The sequence below is a fragment of the Oncorhynchus nerka genome, linkage group LG25 (genome assembly GCF_034236695.1).
Source record: "Oncorhynchus nerka isolate Pitt River linkage group LG25, Oner_Uvic_2.0, whole genome shotgun sequence".
Taxonomy (NCBI): Eukaryota; Metazoa; Chordata; class Actinopteri; order Salmoniformes; family Salmonidae; genus Oncorhynchus; species Oncorhynchus nerka.
This window is the reverse complement of record NC_088420.1, coordinates 24,387,861-24,410,723: the sequence shown is the minus strand read 5'-3', so window position 1 is coordinate 24,410,723 and position 22,863 is coordinate 24,387,861. Positions and strand designations below refer to the sequence as shown.

The 22,863-nt window shown below is 45.0% G+C and overlaps 1 protein-coding gene across 1 annotated transcript; it reads right to left on the bottom strand.

Moving 5' to 3' along the window:
• Window positions 1–645: 645 nt before the first annotated feature.
• Window positions 646–22,085, bottom strand: LOC115109261 (voltage-dependent calcium channel beta subunit-associated regulatory protein-like). The gene is given in 11 exon segments (XM_029633987.2): window positions 646–3,561; window positions 3,564–4,230; window positions 5,219–5,420; window positions 6,140–6,374; window positions 7,199–7,369; window positions 7,728–7,899; window positions 12,652–12,823; window positions 16,467–16,528; window positions 19,446–19,594; window positions 21,306–21,378; window positions 22,066–22,085. Coding segments are annotated over 10 exon segments (2,709 nt in total). The 5' UTR covers window positions 21,354–21,378; window positions 22,066–22,085; the 3' UTR covers window positions 646–2,730.
• Window positions 22,086–22,863: the final 778 nt, after the last annotated feature.

The following is a 22,863-nucleotide window of genomic DNA, read 5'->3' as shown; positions in this document are numbered from 1 at the left end:
GGTCTGGAACTCTTGGAGGGATGCCACATCATTCTTCCATGAGAAAGTCCATAATTTGGTGTTTTGTTGATGGTGGTGGAAAACACTGTCTCCCGCGCCGCTCCAGAATCTCCCATACTGTAAGAGTTCAATTGGGTTGAGATCTACTGACTGAGATGGCCATGGCAAATGGTTCACATCGTTTTCCTGCTCATCAAACCATTCAATCACCACTCGTGCCCTGTGGATGGGGGCATTGTCATTCTATGGGAGCGTTTCCATGGTAGCCAAAATAATGGCCTCCCCAGCACTTTTATACATGTATTTATTTTAAATTGTTATTTAACCTTTATTTAACTAGGCAAGTCTGATAAATGACCCTACGCATGCTTGGATGTTAATCGTTTAACTCAGAAACCACACCTGTGTGGAATCACCTGCTTTCAATATACATTGAATCCATCATTTTGGCAGTTATCTGTATGCTTGTCTTTCAGGGGGGTTGGGATAAAGCAGAAGTCAAATTTTGGTTGGACCATGTGACCAATAAAGTGATCTTAATCTTAATTGTGTTACACCCTCAGCCAGAGACCCTATTCAGCACCTTTTCCTGCAGCACTTTCCTCTAAACGTAAAGCAATAACTAGCTTCTGAGGAAACTGGGGATAAAGTTTACAGTAATGTACTGTTAAACCAAAGTTTATTTTGAATTTACAGTAACATACAGTACCTTTTATTACAGTAACTTACAGGTAACTGGCTGCCAGTAAGTTTCCGTAAAAACAACAGGATTATTTTTACAGTTTGGGTCAGAGAGCTGGGAGCCGGAGCTGCTGACTGTAGCATGTGGGAGATGCAGCACACTCCCAGCCATTACACAGCTAAGTGCAAAATAGTTTCCAAGGTACTTCTGGAATGGGCATGCCATTCCTTGCCTTCTTTTGGCCCATAAAACATAATCTGATAATGTGGTTATACTTGAATGGCAGCATTGGGTGGCAAAGTCTACACAGAGGAAGTCAGAGGAGAAAATGTGGAATTTGTTCTGGTTTGGAAGTGCAGTCCTTATAGCCCAGGGGGATCGCTGCTGCGTTGTCTACTTTCACAGGAGAAGGAGGGGGAAACAAGAATATAAGCAAACAAAAAAAGCCTGTTCGGTGAACCCATGCACGAGAAAGTATGAAGAAATTCAATGAACGCAAATGTCTGCGAGAACAACATTGGCCTCATTCAAAGCCTTAATTGAAACTGTTACAGCTATAGACCTGCACTAACCAACACTGTTGGGGGAGGCCAAAGGAGCCTGCCTTTGATATGTGCTCCTAACAGAGTTGTCAGTAACACCATTGCGATCCCTCTATTTGCAGACAAGGTTTTTCTGGCACAGAAATTAGGCAAAAACCTGGAATTTAACTCTCCCCCTGGCCTCCTGTAAGCCACTTATTGTCACAAGCAGAGGAAATATAAGACGAGCATAGACACATTTAAATCAAATCTGTCAACAATAAATACAACGGCATTGAACAACATGTCCTAACAACCAGAACGTTTCTGGAAAGCAATTTTCCCCTTTAAGAACATCTTTGAATAGAAACATGAGTCCAGACATTCAGCGACAAGGACATTTGACGAAGGATAATGCTCTGATCCAAAGTGGACATGATGAGGCTGTAATTATATAAATGCTGTAATATAGTCAGTGTCCAAATTAGGAGAGCCTCGGCCCTCGTCATATCCATTTAATGACAGCGTATGAGAAACAATTCATCTTCATCATCAAATCGATGGTCGACTGTTTTCTGTTCCTAGTACCATAGATTCTGATTCAATTACATCAAGATTCAACAGAAATCTGTCCGAAAGCATTCGATCATACATTACAATTTACAGGATTGCTTCAATTAATGACCAATACGGTACTGAAGTAGTAGATTACTATATTCATATGTCCCGAGAAACATGTGGACAATGTAAAATTTGGCTTTGAAAAAATATCAGGGATACCTAATTATTTGTAAAACTATTATGACGACTTCAAGAGTCAAAATGCCACATAGAAAGAATTTGATATATGTCAATGGCCAAAGACAACAGATATCCAGAGCCATATGTAAGAAATGAAGTGATGAAAAAGTGATGTAAACATAGATAAACCTATTTTGATATTCAGCCAGGACTGGCCTATAGGGCCCAGATAAACTTTGTATCCAGATCTTTAGATGATTAATAGCACCTGGTTTCACAGTGGATAGACTAGTTCAGAGGGCATACGGGCTCTTAAAGGGAAAATCCACAATGATTCTACTTTCTTTTCATTGATCGGCTGTTGATACAGTCCCAAAATGTTATTGGCCTTTCAAGAAGCAAAGCGTCATCATGATGATGTGGCCGGTGACACTTTGCTTTTTGAAAGTCCAATATCTTGGAAACCGGACTGCTGACATGCAAAACAGTGGACTAATGAAAAAAATACCAAAGGATAGTTTTAGTGGTGTTTCCCTTTAACATCGTCACTTCTCTCAGAGGAGAAAGGAATCATAGCAGTCAGAGACACCACGGTACTGTAGACACTATCTAGGGGTGGATTCTTCAGCTAGCCTACATGACACTGTATAGTGTAGCCTGTTTTCATGTTACGGGTCTGGAACATGCTAATTCAGACAGATACAGAGACATCGCAGTTACCTGGCGCAGACTGAAATCAAATCAAACACAAAGATCAGGGAGGAGTGGAGGAGGACTGGAGACATGCTACACTGGGCTGTGGTCGGGGGAGGCATGAGTGACTGTCACCACACACTCAGTTACCGCCGCCGGGTTCTTTGTCCGTCGCAGGCCTGTGTACAGCCGCTCGTCCAGGGTGGCGCTCAGCTTGTCCGTCAGCTCGGCTGTGATGGTCTGTGGGCCGTAGCCCTTGTCAGGGGGCTGGGGGGGCTCGTCAGGTGGCTCAGGGGGGTGTTCTGCCTGCCTAGTGTCCTCCTGGGGGTCGGGCTGCTCCCATAGCAGACCCTCTGTCTCCGGGGGAGGGGAACAGGACGCCATCCCTTTGTCGTCTGTGATGGTCACGGTGCTACTGCCACAGCTACTGCTGGGACTCTCTCTCCTGTCTCCTTCCTGTACCTCGGCACCTTCTGCCCCTCCCGCCACCACCGCCTCAGCCTTGGGCGTCTGGGGGGTGCTGGGGATCCCCTCGCTGGCCTCCTCGTCAGGCGCACTGATGATGCGTGGAAGCGTGCTGTGGTAGCCTGTGTCCAGCGGGTAGTTGACGCTATCGCCTCGTCGGAGGGGGTTCCGCTGCCTCTCAAAGGAGTGGTACTGGTAGCGAACACCTGGGTCACTGTACTGCTTGTGGCGCTGCCACTGCTTGCGGAGGTGGATGCGCGAGCGATGTTTCTTCGGCGTCTCCTGCTGGTCAAACTGGGGGTCGTGGCGAAGGAACTCGTGGAAGAGCGCGTCCGTCTTTTCGTCGATGCTGTAGTCACGGTGGTGAATTGATAAGGGGGGGTGGGGGTGCGGCTGCGCCTCTCGCGGGGTGAACATCTGACCGTACGGAGACCAGCCCAGGGAGACCTGGCCGTTTCTATGGTCATGCCGCCCATTGCACCCGCCGGCGTCTCCTCGTCTGGTTCTTCCTCGAAGATGCGGGCCTCGAAGCTCTCGACCACCGTGCCAGTGCCCCCTGCACTGGTGAAGTAGTGTCTCTTCTCCAGGGCAGACCTGTCTGTACTGCCACTGCTGCCACTACTGCCAAACAGTCTCAGCTCCTCTGGCGCCCGTGATGGAGCCTCTATAGACGTATAGCCACTGTCCATCTGCATTAACTTACGGTTCCCTGACTCCCCGTCACTGCCCCTCTCTGACTCCACACTGTCCTGCTTCCCCCCTTTCTCCTTCTCTCCCATCCCTTCATCCATGGGCAGCTCCACATCCCCCTCGGGCCCATCCCCGATGTCCTGGGAGAGGTAACTGGTTAGCCCCCCCCTCTTGGTCAGCCCCCTCAGAGAGCAGACACTGTCAGCATCGCTGCGGACAGAGTCCCTGTCGTTGATCTGGTCTGAGGAGCCATACTGCTCCAGGGAGGCCCGGAGTGTCCAGATGTCTCTGTACAGGGCCTGGTGGTCTGATGCCGAGTTTTCCGGTCTACAGTCCCCCAGGCTCGCTGCCTCATCCTGGGGCTCCGGGGACAAGCCGATCACCTCCAGCCCCTGGCCCCTGCTGCAGCTGGGTTCCACCACCACCTCCACCTCTAACCTGTGGTGCCACACACAAGTACGAAGACAGGCGCGCACACACACACACACACACACACACAGTACAAGAGTCAGTCACAGAGCACTCTCATGATGCCCATACACACATCTGATGTCTGATGTTTGCAGCCGCTGTGATTACAAGTGGTCACCATGACTTGAAATGGTATTAGCATGTTTTCCACGAACCACTGAATTGCAATGCACCAATGTCATGTGCTTTGCAAATGTGTTGAATTTCCTTACATTGTGATCTTACTGGTCACGGTTATTTAGGAGGAAAATGTTTTATTCGTATAATTTCCGAAAGCTAACCAAACAAAACATCATTACTTTTACGAGACGTGTTTGTGCCGTCATGTGCATTAGTAGCACCATTTAACTTATTTACATTTGTTTTTACCTACACTTGTATGTTGACTCCATATTGACGTTAAGGTTTTAAGTTTTGACTGACTTTTCATAGAGGATGTACAATCATCGCAAATTGAATTATGAGGCGTTTCAGGCCCCAAAGTGAACGTAATTGTACATTCGCAAACTCCATTAAAAACGAGGGCTGAGGGCCTTACGTTGCAAACTTCCCTTGTTTGGCTAATAATTTGGACCGACAACAAATATGGCCGCGGGGATTCCCCCAAGGGCATAAGTAAGGGTAAGCAGACGAGGGTGTGTCTTTTATGAGTTGAAACGTAGTCATTGACCCTGACAACTATTCCTGTCCATGACATCACTCTGTGTCAGTGATGGAATGGGCTAGCTTGTTAAGCAGCTGTGGGTAAAAGTTGCCGGTAGGCACAGATCTAGGACCAGCTTACTCTCCCCAAATCGTGACCTTAACAGGAAAAAAAATATGCAAAACTGACCTTATATCAGTATCTAGAGGCAACTGTGACTAATTCTACCGTTAAGGAGAGAGGCACTCTCTACCGTAGTGATGACGGAGGCAAAGCAGTGGGGTGGAAGGATGGCGAGGGAATTAAAGATACCTGCCGAGGGAGGGTGGTGGCGTGGAGGGGGAGGAGTGTGGCAGGAGGCAGGCCGAGGCGGAGGGGCGGCAGGGGTGATAGGTGGCGTCCTGGGTCCTGGCAATGTACTGGGTGAGGTCAATGTGGTGGGCATCGCTATCCTCCTGGTCCATGCTCTCGCTGGCAGCGCGCTGCCGCTGGAACTGTCTCCTCTTAGGGGACCCTGACACACAGAGACAGAGGACCTTAGACATTAGTCCGAGGGTACAGAGGGACATGGGATGGAAAATGACGTTGGCACAAACATTCACCATAGTGAATGTTCAGCATATCTGAAGACAGCATCAAAAAATTGATCTGGGAGGTGACATATGTGTCACAATGATGTCATGAAGAGATCCCAGCAGGCTTTGAGATATTTTGGGGGTGTTAGTCCTGTGTGCTCTGTTGTTCCCTGAGTATAGGGGAAGCGGGAAAGGGAGTGGTATGTGTGTTTGTGTATGAGGGGATCTGTGGGGTGGCTTCAGTTAGACTCACAATGCCTTGGAAGAGAAGAGCCCTACGTCATAAAGCCATCTGTTAGAGTGTGAGCACAGTGTGAGAGCCCTGTGTACATGTTTGTGTGTTATTGTGCACTATGCACCTTGCCAGTCCGGTGAAGCCTCTTAAAGTGGGACCTCATTCTTAAGAGGCATTGTCTTTTTCCACAAGGGAACAGGAGCCGGTTTCCCAAAAGCATCTTAAGGCTAAGTTCATTGTGATTCTAATGATGAACTTAGCCTTAAGATGCTTTTGTTAAACCAGGCCCAGATAGAAATAGAATTTGTACACTAAATCCAAAAAACAAACGATCATGTAAATCCAAGCTGATGCTCCATCAATCTGTACATAAGCATATCATCATAACATAATAATAGATATTAAAAGCCAAGTGTCCTGTACCTCTGGTGTCCAGACTGGAGGCCCGCTGGCTGCTGTCTAGCTTCCACTTCTTGATCTTGAAGTATGGGCTGGCTCCCTCCAGGCTGGCGTGGCGCCTCAGCTTGGTGAAGAACTGCAGCACCGGGCCCTGCCCCACCCCTGCGCCAGGAGATGCACCTGTCACAGATGTCACCGACGCCCCTTCACTCAAAGACGGACTTCCCCCATTCCTGGAGCCAGACACCATCACCTCAATCTGGGGGAGAGAGAGGGGATATAAAAGGGAGTTGTCCATATTGTGTGGACAACAATAAAATATGACAGATACTCTAAGGACAAATGGAAGTTGATATAAATATGTGATTTTAATCTCTCTCTCCTTCCTCCCGAGGTTAAGAAAAACAAAAAGGATACAATTTTCCATGCAACTGTTAACTTTCTCCTATCTACCACGGAGAGGGAGAGCGGGGCCGGTGAGCAGCCAGGAACGATGAGCAAATGTGGAGAGCAGCGCTGTCTGTAATCTCCCCTGACAAGGCTGTTCCGGAGGCTCTCCCTGATTTATCCATCATCCTCCACCACTGTTGTCATTAAGACAGAGAGACTAGGGACACTGTGGATGCACACTCCTTACTTCTCCTCTCACACATCAGAGGCTTCATAATAACCTCTTGGCTTCAATGTTCACTCAAGCTTAGTGTGTGCTACTGTGTGTGCAACACATTTGTATATTTGCAATCATGTCAAATCTCTATTTAAATGATCTAACTCCAATTGTATATGCACATTTCAAAGCTGATCCAAGACATTAATAAAATAAAAATGATATTCTCTATTCAGACCCATCATACACATGATTAGTGGCTAACTGTATTCCATAGTAAAATGTTAATTAAAACATAAAGGTTTAGATTCAACCCAACAATGCTGTCATTCAGCCGGTCATATGTAGGTAGACACTTTGTATGTGATGATGAATAATTAACCGAGTCCCTTAACGTAGTGTTCAATATTGCACATAATTTTAAATGTGAATGGTTGATTGTTGGGTTGATTGACAAATAGGGGTAAGTGACTCACACTGCTGGTGCTGGGCTCCATGGGACCCGGTGCCAAGGGACTCTCACTGAAGCTGGTGTCCACCACCGAGTTAAGGGTGTCCCCAGGGAGGGCTGAGCTGGGGCTGACACTCAGACTGGTCAATGCTGTCTGGGGCAGGGGACACAGTGGCCGTCGGGCACATAAAGGCGGCTACACACACACACACACACACACATAGACAGAATACACACCATCAAGGCAGGATACAAGGAGGATACAGGAGGATACAAATACACAGACCGAATTCTACATCGGGACTGGGAGAGGTCGTTGGCCTACTAGCTAGTGACAAATCAAGTTCCAGCAAGTCCATCGCAAAATGACTGAGAAACCTCAAACAATTGCAAAATCAATGTATGGCCCATTGGAATGAGGAAGCAGAATTATCTATGGGCATTTGATAGGCTTGAAACATGTTGTGGGCCCCACATTGATGGATGACCTAATGGGCCCAGTCATGACTAATGATGTATCATTGCTAATAGCAGCACAGTAGACCGGCTGTCACCTGGAAGATGGAGAGGCTGGACTTGGCGGCGGGGCAGGTCATCATGGCGATGCTGTTCTCAGATGACTCACACTCGTGGATGGTGACGATCTTGAGGGCCAGCGGCGGGATGTGGAGGTGTGTGAGCCGCGCATTCTTCAGGTGGTGGAAGTCACCCTCAGTCAACGTAAATCTGAGGTGGAAAGGGGTTGAGAAACATAACAAACAGTTCAGAGAGTTGGAGGCTGACACAATAGAAGTGCTGCTTTCAAGGAATATTATTCTATCCTACTCCTTGGGACCTGCAGGGAGTGAAGGCTTTTCTTCTCAACTATCACTACACCTGATTTCACTAATCATCAAGTGTTTCATTTGTTGGATCAAGCCTTTTAGTACTGGGCAGGAACACACTGAGGAATTCTCACTTCAAACTCAAGGCTCAGCTGTATTGTGTATTTTGCCCTACAGAGTTTGTCTCAACCTCATTTGCATGTCAGAATGAGGTGGGGCTCAAACAAAGAATTAGGACAGAGAGAGAGTGAGAGAGAGAGACAGCACATGAGTGGAGAAGGACTGCCTCCTCTCAATGAAGCCACGGATGTTCAAGGCCGACCTAGGTACCGCAGGCATGGTTAGCAGAAAACAGGATCCCCCATTATAGTGAATGGAAAAATGGCAATCTTCATGGTCAATGTTTATGTAAATAAAAAAACATTCAAAGACAATCATGGTACCAATAATTGCTTCTAAAAAAACAGATATAAACTACATACACAAGTATGTGGACTAGAGGTCGACCGATTATGATTTTTCAACGCCTATACAGATTATTGGAGGACCAAAAAAAGCCGATACCGATTAATCGGATGATTTTATTTATTTATTTATTTGTAATAATGACAATTACAACAATACTGAATGAACACTTATTTTAACTTAATAGAATACATCAATAAAATCAATTTAGCCTCAAATAAATAATGAAACATGTTCAGTTGGGTTTAAATAATGCAAAAGAAGAAAGTAAAAGTGCAATATGTGCCATGTCAGAAAGCTAACGTTTAAGTTTCTTGCTCAGAACATGAGAACATATGAAAGCTGGTGGGTCCTTTTAACATCTTCAGTCTTCAATATTCCCAGGTAAGAGGTTTTAGGTTGTAGTTATTATAGGAATTATAGGACTATTTCCCTCTATATGATCTGTATTTCGTATACCTTTGACTATTGGATGTTCTTATAGGCACTTTAGTATTGCCAGTGTAACAGTATAGCTTCCGTCCCTCTCCTCGCTCCTACCTGGGCTCGAACCAGGAACACATCGACAACAGCCACCCTCGAAGCAGCGTTACCCATGCAGAGCAAGGGGAACAACCACTTCATGTCTCAGAGCTAGCGACATCTGAAATGCTATTAGCGCGCACCCCGCTAACTAGCTTGCCATTTCACATCGGTTACACCAGCCTAATCTTGGGAGTTGATAGGCTTGAAGTCATGCTTGAAGCACAGGGAAGAGCTGCTGGCAAAACGTACGAAAGTGCTGTTTGAATGAATGCTTACGAGCCTGCTGGTGCCTACCACCGCTCAGTCAGACTGCTCTATCAAATATCAAATCATAGACTTAATTATAACATAATAACACACAGAAATACGAGCCTTAAGTCATTAATATGGTCGAATCCGGAAACTATCATCTCGAAAACAAAATGTTTATTATTTCGGTGAAATACAGAACCGTTCCTTATTTTATCTAACGAGTGGCATCCCTAAGTCTATATATTACGGTTACATTGCACAACCTTCAATGTTATGTCATAATTACGTAAAATTCTGGCAAATTAGTTCACAACGAGCCAGGCGGCCCAAACTGTTGCATATACCCCTGCCTGACTCTGCGTGCAATGAACACAAGAGAAGTGACACAATTTCACCTGGTTAATTTTTCCCTGCTAACCTGGATTTCTTTTAGCTAAATATGAAGGTTTAAAAAAGATACTTCTGTGTATTGATTTTAAGAAAGGCATTGATGTTTATGGTTAGGTACACATTGGAGCAACGCCAGTCCTTTTTTGCGAATGTGCACCGCATCGATTATATGCAACGCAGGACACGCTAGATAAACTAGTAATATCATCAACCATGTGTAGTTAACTAGTGATTATGATTGATTGATTGTTTTTTATAAGATAAGTTTAATGCTAGCTAGCAACTTCCCTTGGCTTCTTACTGCATTTGCGTAACAGGCAGGCTCCTCGTGAGGCAGGCGGTTAGAGCGTTGGGCTAGTTAACTGTAAGGTTGCAAGATTGAATCCTCGAGCTGACAAGGTAAAAATCTGTCGTTCTGCCCCTGAACAAGGCAGTTCACCCACTGTTCCTAGGCCGTCATTGAAATTAAGAATGTGTTCTTAACTGACTTGCCTAGTTAAATAAAGGTGTAAAAAAAATACATCTGACAAATCGGCGTCCAAAAATACAGATTTCTGATTGTTATGAAAACTTGAAATCGGCCCTAGTTAATCGGCCTTTCCGATTAATCGGTTGACCTCGGACACCCGTTCAAATTAGTGGATTTGGCTATTTCAGCCACATCGGTTGCTGACAGGTGTATAAAATCAAGCACACTGCCATGCAATCTCCATAGCAACATTGGCCGTAGAATGGCCTTACTGAAGAGCTCAGTGACTTTCAATATATCACCGTCATAGGATGCCACCTTTCCAACAAGTAAGTTTCAAAAATTTCTGCCCTGCTAGAGCTACCCCGGTCAACTGTAAGTGCTGTTATTGAGCAACAACGGCTCAAACGCAAAGTGATAGGCCACACAAGCTCACAGAACGGGACAGACGAGTGCTGAAGTGTATAAAAATCGTCTGTCCTCGGTTGCAGCAGTCACTACCGATTTGAAACTGTCTCTGGAAGCAACGTCAACACAATAACTGTTCATTGCAAGCTCCGTGAAATGGGTTTCCATGGCCGAGCAGCCGCACACAATCCTAAGATCACCATGCACAATGCCAAGCATTGGTTGGAGTGGTATAAAGCTTGCCGCCATTGGACTCTGGAGCAGTGGAAACACGTTCTCTGGAGTGATGAATCACGCTTCACCATCTGGCAGTCCGATGGACAAATCTGGAATTGGCGGATGCCAGGAGAACGCTACCTGCCCGAATGCATAGTGCCACACTGTAAAATTTGGTGGAAGAGGAATATTGGTCTGGGGCTGTTTTTCATGGTTCGGGCTAGGCCCCATAGTTCCAGTGAAGGGAAATCTTAACGCTACAGCATACAATGACATTCTAGAAAATTCTGTGCTTCCAACTTGTTCGCAACAGTTTGAGGAAGGCCCTTTCCAGTTTAAGCATGACTATGCCCCCTGTGCACAAAGCGAGATCCATAAAAAAAAATGATTGGTTGAGATCGGTGTGGAAGAATTTGACTGGCCTGCACAGAGCCCTGACCTCAACTCCATCGAACACCTTTGGGATGAATTGGAACGCCGACTGCGAGCCAGGCTTAATTGCCCAACATCAGAGTCCTTCCTCACTAATGCTTGTGGCTGACTGGAAGCAAGTCCGCACAGCAATGTTACAACATTTAGTGGGAAGCCTTCCCAGAAGTGTGGAGGCAAAGGGGAGACCAACTCCATATTAATGCCCATAATTGTGGAATGAGATGTTTAACGAGCAGGTGTCCACATACTTCTGGTCATGTAGTGTATGTCCTTAAACCAATTAATTTAAAAAAAAGTAATAAGGATAATTGATTTGCTAATGGCAGCCTGTAGTACTCCAGTCACCCTTCAACTTGATTTACTCATTGAGAGGGGGTAGCACTGTTCTAGCCTGCAACGTCACTTCCTGGAGTAGCTCAAACTGCACGTTATCAAAGATTGTCAATTATATTGACAAGATAGTCAAGTGACCGCTCTAAGAATGGAAATACATGTGCTCAAAGATGGAAGGCAAGCAGGAGTGGGCAAGATCAGGTAAGACCGTTCTAAACATTGAGAGGGTAATTATGCGTATGAACAGCAGGCCATAGAGATAGATATAAGAGTCATCTTTGTAACTGTACCATTATAGCATCTGTGACAGTGCCATTTAGGCCTTCTTATTTTTCATTGGCTGATTGCTCCCAAGTCATAGGAATCCCCACGCAGTTGCCTACTTTAAAATGGTGGAAGCCCTCAATGGCAATGTCCATGCTACAGGCACAACTCCAATATTAAAAGGTTTTTTTCAAAGTTGCATTCTTAACAACCTAACCATTCCGAAACTTCTACAAGAAACTTCTACATGCAAATTAGCAATTGCATTTTTTTTGGACCAAATTCAACACTCACTCATTGACCTCCATAAAAAAAAATCCAAACTTCATGGGCTTATTTTCGTGGACAGATTTTGGGCTTAAACCTCTCGCTTCACCTCTTCCTCTCTGATTTTATGTCTCCCTGAGAAGCCATCATAAACGACATTTGGTTTCAATGCGCTATTGAGGCTTCACATAGGAATGAATGGTGTCATGTGATCGATGGCTTTGTCCATTCATATATTCAGTCATTGGATCATACAGAGCTTTGTTACCATACCATACATAATACATTATGAAAGTAGGCTACACTGCACAATTATGTTATGCGAGTGTCTGCATTTTGGAAATCCTTTCTATGAATAATGTGTTTATGATGCATTTTCAGTACATCAGTCCCTATTATTATAAAGCATCATAACAGCTCTTCCAACTGCCTTTATAATGTATTACACAGATGGCTCTTACAAAGTGTCTCCATAATGTCTTCTAATGTAAGAGCCAATCTTTTCACGGGTTTTAAACACACAACCAGCTTGTTGCTAAGGCCGTCGTTGTATTATATTGTAGAATATGAGTGTATTCAGAGTAGTCAACTGCGGGGGAGTGAGTGGGTGTCAGGCGGAGGAATCTGTCTGACCTACGGCCTTTCTCCTGGGCCTTCTTGCCGTGGTCGAAGAGTGCCACCTCATTGAAAGAGACGCGGCGGCCACCGTGGGTGCCTGTGGACAGGAAGCGCTCTGTCTCCATGTCCACGTGGGAGCTGGCGGCCGATAGGCAGTCTGACTCGTCTACACGGATGGTGATCTGTTCTGGGGGGGCGAGAGAGGGAGGGAGGTCAGGGTCTGGCGGAAGGTTGGTCCCAGGAAGAATCGAACCTATGATCCAGGCAAGCACCATGCTAAGTGTGTGCATGTATATATGTATGACATGTACTTTTCAAAATAGAACTTTGTTTGTTCTAATATATTCAGGAAAAAGCAGATCTGATATTGTGTACTAAGTGTCCCTTGCTTTAGGTAATTACTTTGTCTCACTTAATGAATGTAAATGTACTCCCGAATTATCATACCCAGGAAAGAGCTGAGATCCTCAGATAAACCACATTGAAATGTCTGTATGTACAGTGCATTCGGAAAGTATTCAGAGCCCTTGACTTTTCCCACATTGTTACGTTACAGCCTTATTCTAAAATCGACTAAATTGTTTTTTTCTCATCAATCTACACACAACATCTCATACTGAGAAAGCAAAAACAGTTGATTTTGTTGTCTGCAAATGAAGCCAAAAATTTAAAAAAAAAACTGAAACATCACATTTACATAAGTATTCAGACCCTTTACTCAGTTCTATGTTGAAGCACCTTTGGCAATGATTACAGCCTCAAGTCTTCTTGGGTAGAAGCATGTGTTTCAGACATAAGGAAGTGGATGGCTGCAAACTTTCTACTTTTAAACTCAGACAAAACAGAGATGCTTGTTCTAGTTCCCAAGAAACAAAGAGATCTTCTGTTGAATCTGACAATGAATCTTAATGGCTGTACAGTCGTCTCAAATAAAACTGTGAAGGACCTCGGCGTTACTCTGGACCCTGAGCTCTCTTTTGAAGAACATATCAATACTGTTTCAAGGACAGCTTTTTTCCATCTATGTAACATTGCAAAAATCAGAAACTTTCTGTCCAAAATTGATGCAGAAAAAGTAATCCATGCTTTTGTCCATGCTAATCCATGCTTTCTAGGTTATACTACTGCAATGCTCTACTTTCCGGCTACCCGGATAAAGCACTAAATAAACTTCAGTTAGTGCTAAATACGGCTGCTAGAATCCTGACTAGAACCCAAAAAATGTATCATATTACTCCAGTGCTAGCCTCCCTACACTGGCTTCCTGTCAAGGCAAGAGCTGATTTCAAGGTTTTACTGCTAACCTACAAAGCATTACATGGGCTTGTTCCTACCTATCTCTCTGATTTAGTCCTGCCGTACATACCTACATGTACGCTACGGTCACAAGACGCAGGCCTCCTAATTGTCCCTAGAATTTTTAAGCAAACAGCTGGAGGCAGGGCTTTCTTCTATAGAGCTCCATTTTTATGGAATGGTCTGCCTACCCATGTGAGAGACGCAAACTCGGTCTCAACCTTTAAGTCTTTACTGAAGACTCATCTCTTCAGTGGGACATATGATTGAGTGTAGTCTGGCCCAGGTGTGGGAAGGTGAACGGAAAGGCTCTGGAGCAACGAACCGCCCTTGCTGTCTCTGCCTGGCTGGTTACCCTCCTTCCACTGGGATTCTCTGCCTCTAACCCTATTACAGGGGCTGAGTCACTGGCTTACTAGGGCTCTTTCATACCGTCCCCGATCTTTGTGGGCTATACTCGGCCTTGTCTCAGTATGGTAAGTTGGTGGTTGAAGATATCCCTCTAGTGGTGTGGGGGCTGTGCTTTGGCAAAGTGGGTGGGGTTATATCCTTCCTGTTTGGCCACCGGGGGTGTCCTCGGATGGGGCCACAGTGTCTCCTGACCCCTCCTGTCTCAGCCTCCAGTATTTATGCTGCAGTAGTTTATGTGTCGGGGGGCTAGGGTCAGTTTGTTATATCTAACTTCTCCTGTACTATCCGTTGTCCTGTGTGAATTTAAGTATGTCCTCTCAAATTCTCTCTTTCTCTCTCGGAGGACCTGAGCCCTAGGACCATGCCTCAGGACTACCTGACATGATGACTCCTTGCTGTCCCTAGTCCACCTGGCCGTGCTGCTGCTCCAGTTTCAACTGTTCTGCCTGTGATTATTATTATTTGACCATGCTGGTCATTTATGAACATTTGAACATCTTGGCCATGTTCTGTTATAATCTCCACCCGGCACAGCCAGAAGAGGACTGGCCACCCCACATAGCCTGGTTCCTCTCTAGGTTTCTTCCTATGTTTTGGCCTTTCTAAGGAGTTTTTCCTAGCCACCGTGCTTCTACACCTGCATTGCTTGCTGTTTGGGGTTTTAGGCTGGGTTTCTGTACAGCAATTTGAGATATCAGCTGATGTACGAAGGGCAATATAAATACATTTGATTTGATTTGATTTATGACGCTACAAGCTTGGCATACCTGTATTTGGAGAGTTTCTCCCATTATTTTCTGCAGATACTCTCAAGCTCTGTCAAGTTGGATGGGGAGCGTCACTGCACGGCTATTTTTTTAGGTCTCTCCAGAGATGTTCGATTGGGTTCAAGTCCTGGCTCTGGCTGGGCCACTCAAGTGTATTCAGAGACTTGTCCCGAAGCCACTTCTGCGCTGTCTTGGCTGTGTGCTTAGGGTCATTGTCCTGTTGGAAGGTGAACCTTCGCCCCTGTCTGAGGTCCTGAGCGCTCTGAAGAAGGTTTTCATCAAGGATCTCTGTACTTTGCTACCTTCCCAGTCCCTGCCACTGAAGACATCCCCACAGCATGATGCCGCCGCCACCATGCTTCACCGTAGGGATGGTGCCAGGTTTCCTCCAGACATGACGCTTGGCATTCAGGCCAAAGAGCTCAATCTTGGTTTCATCAGATCTTTTAGGTTCCTTTTAGCAAACTCCAAGCGGCCTGTCATGTGCCTTTTCCTGAGGAGTGGATTCCGTCTGGCCACTCAACCATAAAGGCTTGATTGGTGGAATGCTGCAGAGATGGTTGTCCTTCTGGAAGGTTCTCCCATCTCCACAGAGGAACTCTGGAACTCTGTCAGAGTTACCATCGGGTTCTTGGTCACCTCCCTGACCAAGGTCCTTCTCCCCCGATTTCTCAGTTAGGCCGGGCGGCCAGCTCTAGGAAGAGTCTTGGTGGTTCCAAGCTTCATCCATTTAAGAATGATGGAGGCTACTGTGTTCTTGGGGACCTTCAATGATGCATAATTGTTTTGGTACCCTTCCCCAGATCTGTGCCTCGACTCAATCCTGTCTTGGCGCTCTACAGACAATTCCTTTGACCTCATGGCTTGTTTTTTTCTCTGACATGCACAGTCAAATGTGGGACCTTATATAGACAGGTATGTGCCTTTCCAAATCATGATTGGACATGATTTGGAAAGGCACATACCTGTCTATATAAGGCTATTGTGTGTAGATTGATGAGGGGAAAAAATTGAATGAATTTTAGAATAAGGCTGTAACGTAACAAAATGTGGAGAAAGTCAAGGGCTCTGAATACTTTCCAAATGCACTGTACATGGCATGACTGTGTACTGTAGCAGAGGAGCATGGCTTCACTTTGACAGAAGCTTTTGTTCTTGGGTTAGTACAGTACATGGCAATATGGCCAATGCCCATGGGTGTTTACTGGAGACGACAAAGAAACCCTGATGGAGGCAAGCCGAAACATTTGTGACTTTAAATCAATAATTTGCATTGAAGCAAGAGTATTTTATTCAGCTTCTATACATTATTTTTTACAAGTGCTGACAAATGAGGAACAGGGGTTTTTAATTTACCATGTACTGGCTGAGACTCCTCCATGTAGCTGGTGTTGGTTTTCTCAGGGTCATCGCTGGCCCTGCAGCACAGAGGAGAACCGATCAATGCACATACATCTTTACCCCTGAAGTCTGTAGCTACGTCTCAAATCACACCCTATTTTGTAAGTAGTACATAACTTCTGACCAGAGTCGCATCAAAGGTTGTGCCCTACATCTAGAATAAGGTGACATTTGAAATATAGCCATATGCTTAGCCCTAGACTGTAGGTGAGCTGACAGGAGAACACAGAGAGGACAAACATACTCTCACAGCAAGGTCAATCTGACTAGTAGCAGCATAATCAATGCACATGTAAATCATGTCAGGTGACATGGAAACCTTCAGGGAAAATGGGCCTCTTGACCTCTTCAGTAGAGAATGGGATGTCAGTTCTATACTATGGGTTTTCTTTCTAATACTAATATAGAGTATTATTTTGACAAATACATATTACAAATGCCTACTATGATGCAAATGAAATATATGCAGTTCTCTTCGTTATAACTTCTCTAAGTGGAGGAATTCTCCCTATTATATTATCTGTAATTGCCCTAAACTCACTGATGCACTGTGTTTTTGACTCCCACCAGAGCCTTATTCTGGAGCAGTAGAGCAGCTGAGATCTCTTCTCTGTCAGAGTGTCTGTGGTTCCTTTAGGCTATATTAGAATGCTGATCATAGACTACAGCTCAGCATTTAACACCATAGTACCCTCCAAACTCGTCATCAAGCTCGAGACCCTGGGTCTCGACCCCGCCCTGTGCAACTGGGTCCTGGACTTCCTGCCCCAGGTGATGAGGGTAGGTAACAACATCTCAACCTTGATGATTCTCAACACTGGGGCCCCACAAGGGTGTGTTCTCAGCCCCCTCCTGTACTCCCTGTTCACCCACGACTGCGTGGCCATGCACGCCTCCAACTCAATCATTGAGTTTGCAGACGACACTACAGTGGTAGACTTGATTACCAACACCGATGAGACAGCCTACAGAGAGGAGGTGAGGGCCCTCGGAGTGTGGTGTCAGGAAAATAACCTCACAATCAATGTCAACAAAACAAAGGCGATGATCGCGGACTTCAGGAAACAGCAGAGGGAGCAGCCCCCTATCCACATCGACGGGACAGTAGTGGAGAAGGTGGAAAGTTTTAAGTTCCTCGGCGTACGCATCACAGACAAACTGGAATGGTCCACCCACACAGACAGCATGGTGAAGAAGGCGCAGCAACACCTCTTCAACCTCAGGAGGCTGAAAAGATTTGGCTTGTCACCAAAAACACTCAAACTTTTACAGATGCACAATCGAGAGCATCCTGTCGGGTATCATTGCCTGGTACGGCAACTGCTCCGCCCACAACTGTAAGGCTCTCCAGAGGGTAGTGAGGTCTGCACAACGTATCACCGGGGGAAAACTACCTGCCCTCCAGGACAACAACCACCCGAGCCACTGCCTGTTCACCACGCTATCATCCAGAAGGCGAGGTCAGTACAGGTGCATCAAAGCGGGGACCGAGAGACAGAAAAACAGCTTCTATCTCAAGGCCATCAGACTGTTAAACAGCCATCACTAACATTGAGTGGCTGCTGCCAACATACTGACTCATCTCTAGCCACTTTAATAATTAAAAAATTGATGTAATAAATGTATCACTAGCCACTTTAAACAATGCCACTTTATATAATGTTTACATACCCTACATTACTCATCCCATATGTATATACTGTACTTTATAGCATCTACTGCATCTTGCCTGTGCCGTTCGGACAACACTCATTAATATATTTCTATGTACATATTCTTATTCATTCTTTTACACTTGTGTGTATAAGGTAGTGAAATTGTTAGGTTAGATTACTTGTTAGATATTACTGCATGGTCAGAACTAGAAGCACAAGCATTTAATTACACTCGCATTAACATCTGCTAACCATGTGTATGTGACAAATAACATTTGTTTTGAAATTTCAGTAAAAAGGCACGAGGGTGTGTGGTATATGGCCAATATACTACGGCTAAGGGCTGTTCTTAGGTACGACGCAACACGGATGACTTATTGCTTTTATAAACTGGTTACCAACGTAATTAGAGTAGTACAAATAAATGTTTTGTCATACCTGTGGTTTAAGATCTGATATACAATCAGCATTCAGGGCTCAAACCACCCAGTTCATAATATCTGTGTGAGAATGACTTGAGGGATTTCTCTGGCTGCCCGGCGCTGTGCTTTCATTTCCTCTGTGTGTGTGTGTGTGTGTGTGTGTGTGTGTGTGTGTGCTGCAGCTAGAGCTTATGACAGTGTGAGACGCAAAATGAATCAGCGTTGATGGCTGCTATGAAATCTCATTACACTCATCATTTGTACCAGTCTGCACTACTCTACCCCGGCCAGCCTGCAGCCTGCCACTGCCTGACTCTGTTGCTGTGTACTGAAAAGATGGGCGCATGGAAATGGAATAAACATATCATATACAAATAGAAGTCTGTATCTCTCAGACATAACAACAAAGGTGCTATTTCTAAATGAAGACGATTAAAAATCACTTACAAATGAATATAAAGATGTTTCCATGTTAGATCAACAATGGTCTGTAGACAGACAATAGAACTCAATAATAACGGAATGCACTGTACAGTCTTTTTTTTACCATACTTACAACATGCATTGTTACATCTCTGCATGCACTCTTTATGTCAGAGGGATGGACACATGTGCATACAGGATTGGAATGGTCTCCATCTCACTCATAGACATGCATAGTCACTAAACCATGCATACTAGTGCCGTGGTTACTGTACCACCAATGGAATTTTACTCTGCCCGGAGTACCCTCTCATGTGCATTTTACCACTAAGCCTATGGTCTCATGAGTCTTCTCAAGTACTCCGTGTGGATAGGCCAAGTACCCCCAGGGTCCTAGTACCCCTGGTTGGGAACCACTGGACTAGTGGTCTGACCTGGCATGGCGGCAGTCTCCATCACAGCAACGTCTGCAGATGATCAGCAGGACAGACAGCAGGACCAGTGTTCCCCCCAGGAAGATGGACAGGAGCACCAGCAGTAGGACGTAACCATCCTGTTGTTTACCAGGCTCAAATGGGACCCCCTGGAAAAAACATGGGAGAGAGGATGAGGGAACGCAGGAACTGTAGAGACTAGAGACAAAGCTGTAGGGATGTGAAGGACTGATGGAAGAATGGAATATAATAGAACTAATCAAGGTGGTTAAACCAGGGATAAAAAATAAAAGAACCCTTGGAACTTTAAAACATGCCCCCCTTCAGACAATTACATTTAATCTCCATATATTATTCAATCTATTGTTTCAGATTGAGGTTTGCGGTGAGTGGGTGGAGGGAGAGTATACACAGGTGTGCTCATTGTTCTGGGGTTGAGATGATAAGTGCACAGCTATAAGATCCTGAGAGGTATGGGGGTTTACTGAGAGGGAGATGGGGCCGGAAACCTGAGTCACTAAGACTGTGTGTGTGTGTGTGGAGGGAAAAGAGAAAAAAACTCAGAGCCATGCATCTTCCCCATGAACATCAAAGCCCAGAGAGAAGCCACTTGTAGAAGGGCCTCTTGGCTAACTGTTCCCCTGGTCCCTTTGCGAGCAGGCTATTCAGGTGAGACAAGGCAGCAGGAGCACTAAATGGAAGAAAAAAGCAACACTGCACTTCTCTACACTTCCCTCTGTAACAGCTTTTCTTTTAATTGCTTTATCTTGTTAGAGAGCAATTATTACACTCCATACATACTTTTTTCTACCTATTGAGTAAGACCAGGAATGGTTAGACTGATGACAAAAAAAGCCACATCTCAGTCAGGAAGTGTTCGGATGTGAAAAACACACAATGCTATGAGAAATGCCTCCCTAAACAGCCCACTGGGCAGAGGCATTACTTTACCAATTACAGCATGCAGCTTAAAGCCATTGATTTACCCCCACTGGTTTGTGCACCATGAATCTATAAACGCTACAGAGGTATTAATCCATTGGGGCATGTGCTATTAACCCATCTGCACCTAAGACAGGAAAAAAATGCTCTGATGGGTGGGCTAGAACTGACTGAATACAAAAGGGAGAAGATTTTAGGGTGTCTAGCTGTCTGACAAAGACACAGTTTAGGGTTTATCAAAAATGTCAGACTCTGAATGAGGTTGGACTCGATATAATTACGTGTAGTCTATCTAAAAGCTTTTGGATCAGCCAAGGCAGAACGACTTTTCCACTGGCCAGATAGTAAAATTTTACCTTGCCAACAGCACATCAAGTCACTCTGGCCCTAGGGCGTGTGCTGTGTGTGGGTAATTGAAAAGTTAATATGGCTGAGCATTGGCATCTGCTCTGTTGATGCCCTACTATCAAAAGAAAGGCTTGGAAACTAGCTAGTTCAATCAGAAACTAATTTCTGCAGCTTCTTTGATCCATTGCATTGTTAGATGCAAACTGCTCAAGAGAAGCAGCAGTACACAGCTGTTATACAGTGGTATGCTGCTCATGTACATCTGTTTAATACCACAGACACATAGTAACCAAGATTAACAACTGTACCATACCCCAGCATTAATGACCGCTGACACTGATGTCAGATTGTAAATTCTCTAAAAGGGGATATTAAACTCGAGATTAGATCAGGGATTCAATTATTTCAGGCACAGACCAGGATGTTCTCTCTATTAGCCAGTCAGGCTGTATAGAAGGAGAACACAGTCACCTCGAGCAGTTAGCAGAGCACACACAAACACACAGGCACGCACACACGGCTCACATACAACGGAAGGAGGATGAGGAGGGGGTCTTGGCAATGACTTACGGTGGAGTTCTCGGTGAGGTTGATCCAGACGGTAGACTCATTGCTCATGGTCCAGGCGAGCGTGAGCGTCCCCCTGAGACAACAGACAACAGGAAGTTAGGAAGCTCCCAGAACACACCACAAAACACTCCACAGAGATTTGGATACCGGTTCTGCTCTCCTCACTGACAGACATGCAATCAGAACACAGGCAGCTGGGTAGAAATTTTTGTTTGATATCGCAGATATCTACTGTAAATATATCTGCAGATACTTGTTCCTCTTTAAAATAATTTATGAATATGCAGAAAAGCAAACATAATAATTCAACCCAGTCATAGGCCAACTTTATCAACCTGTTAGAAAAGTGCCTTTTAAACTGAACAAACACAGTAAAGAACATATACCAATATATATGTACATATACTGTAACTTCACATATTTGTCCATACATGAATGACTATAAATGTCAACATTTCCAGGCATGAGAGCAGAACCAAAACTAGCTTGTGCCTGCTGAATGGTAAAAGAGTCATTAGCCAGGCAGCCTAGCATCCATGTAAATTTATCTCTCTCTCTCTCCTCTCTCTCTCTCATCACATTACTGTGAGATAGCTGTGGTGGTCCAACAGCTGAGGCCTGATGCGTTCCCTCACACACAGCAGATCATAGCCATTACTGCTTCCGACCACACTGCATACAGTGTACACACACACACACGCACACACACACACACACACACACCTGACATGTGCTGGAGCTGCCTGTCGGAGTGTCTTACCCTGATGGAGGGCTGTGTGCAGCAGCTCTGGATGTTGGTGTCTCCCTGCTCAGATCTTCCTCAGCTCCCTAGCTGCATTCTCAGCCTGCCTCTGCCCACCCACCTGGCTGGCCAGCCTCCTCAGGGCTATTTTGTCCTCTCAGCATAGGCTTGCCTAGACTCTGACCAGAAGCTCAGCTGCTTAGGAAGCAACAACAACAAGGCATCGGCAATCAGACATGGGCCTGGTTCCCAAGTAGGTGGGCCTATGCCCTCCCAGGCCCACCCATGGCTGTGCCTCTGCCCAGTCATGTTTCATAGATTAGGGCCTAAAGAATGTATTAAAATTGACTGATTTCCTTACATGAACTGTAACTCAGTAAAATCGTTGAAATTGTTGCATGTTACTTTTATATTCTGCCTGTATGTTAAGTAGCCTACTGTAAAACCATGCATGCAAATAAGTCACTCATTATTTATAGTTCACCACCTGTCTGAATGCTGTTACATGCATAATAATCCACGATGTCTATGATTTACAGTGTGACTGCTCAATTGACTGCTTTGGTGGTAGTAAACTGAAAATTATTATTGATAATTCTCCACTAGTCTTTTACACCTCAAATCAGCCTTCTCTTCTCTCCCTGGATCTGCTGCATTCCTCATAAACTGCTACGCAATAGACATTTCAAAATACCTTGAATCCCAAATGTTACCTTATGTTGTTTGCCTTTGTTGTTATAAAGAGCACATAACATCTGAATTGATCGTCTCTTTCTGATATTTCCTTTGTACAGTCCATGACGTTGGGATGAATTG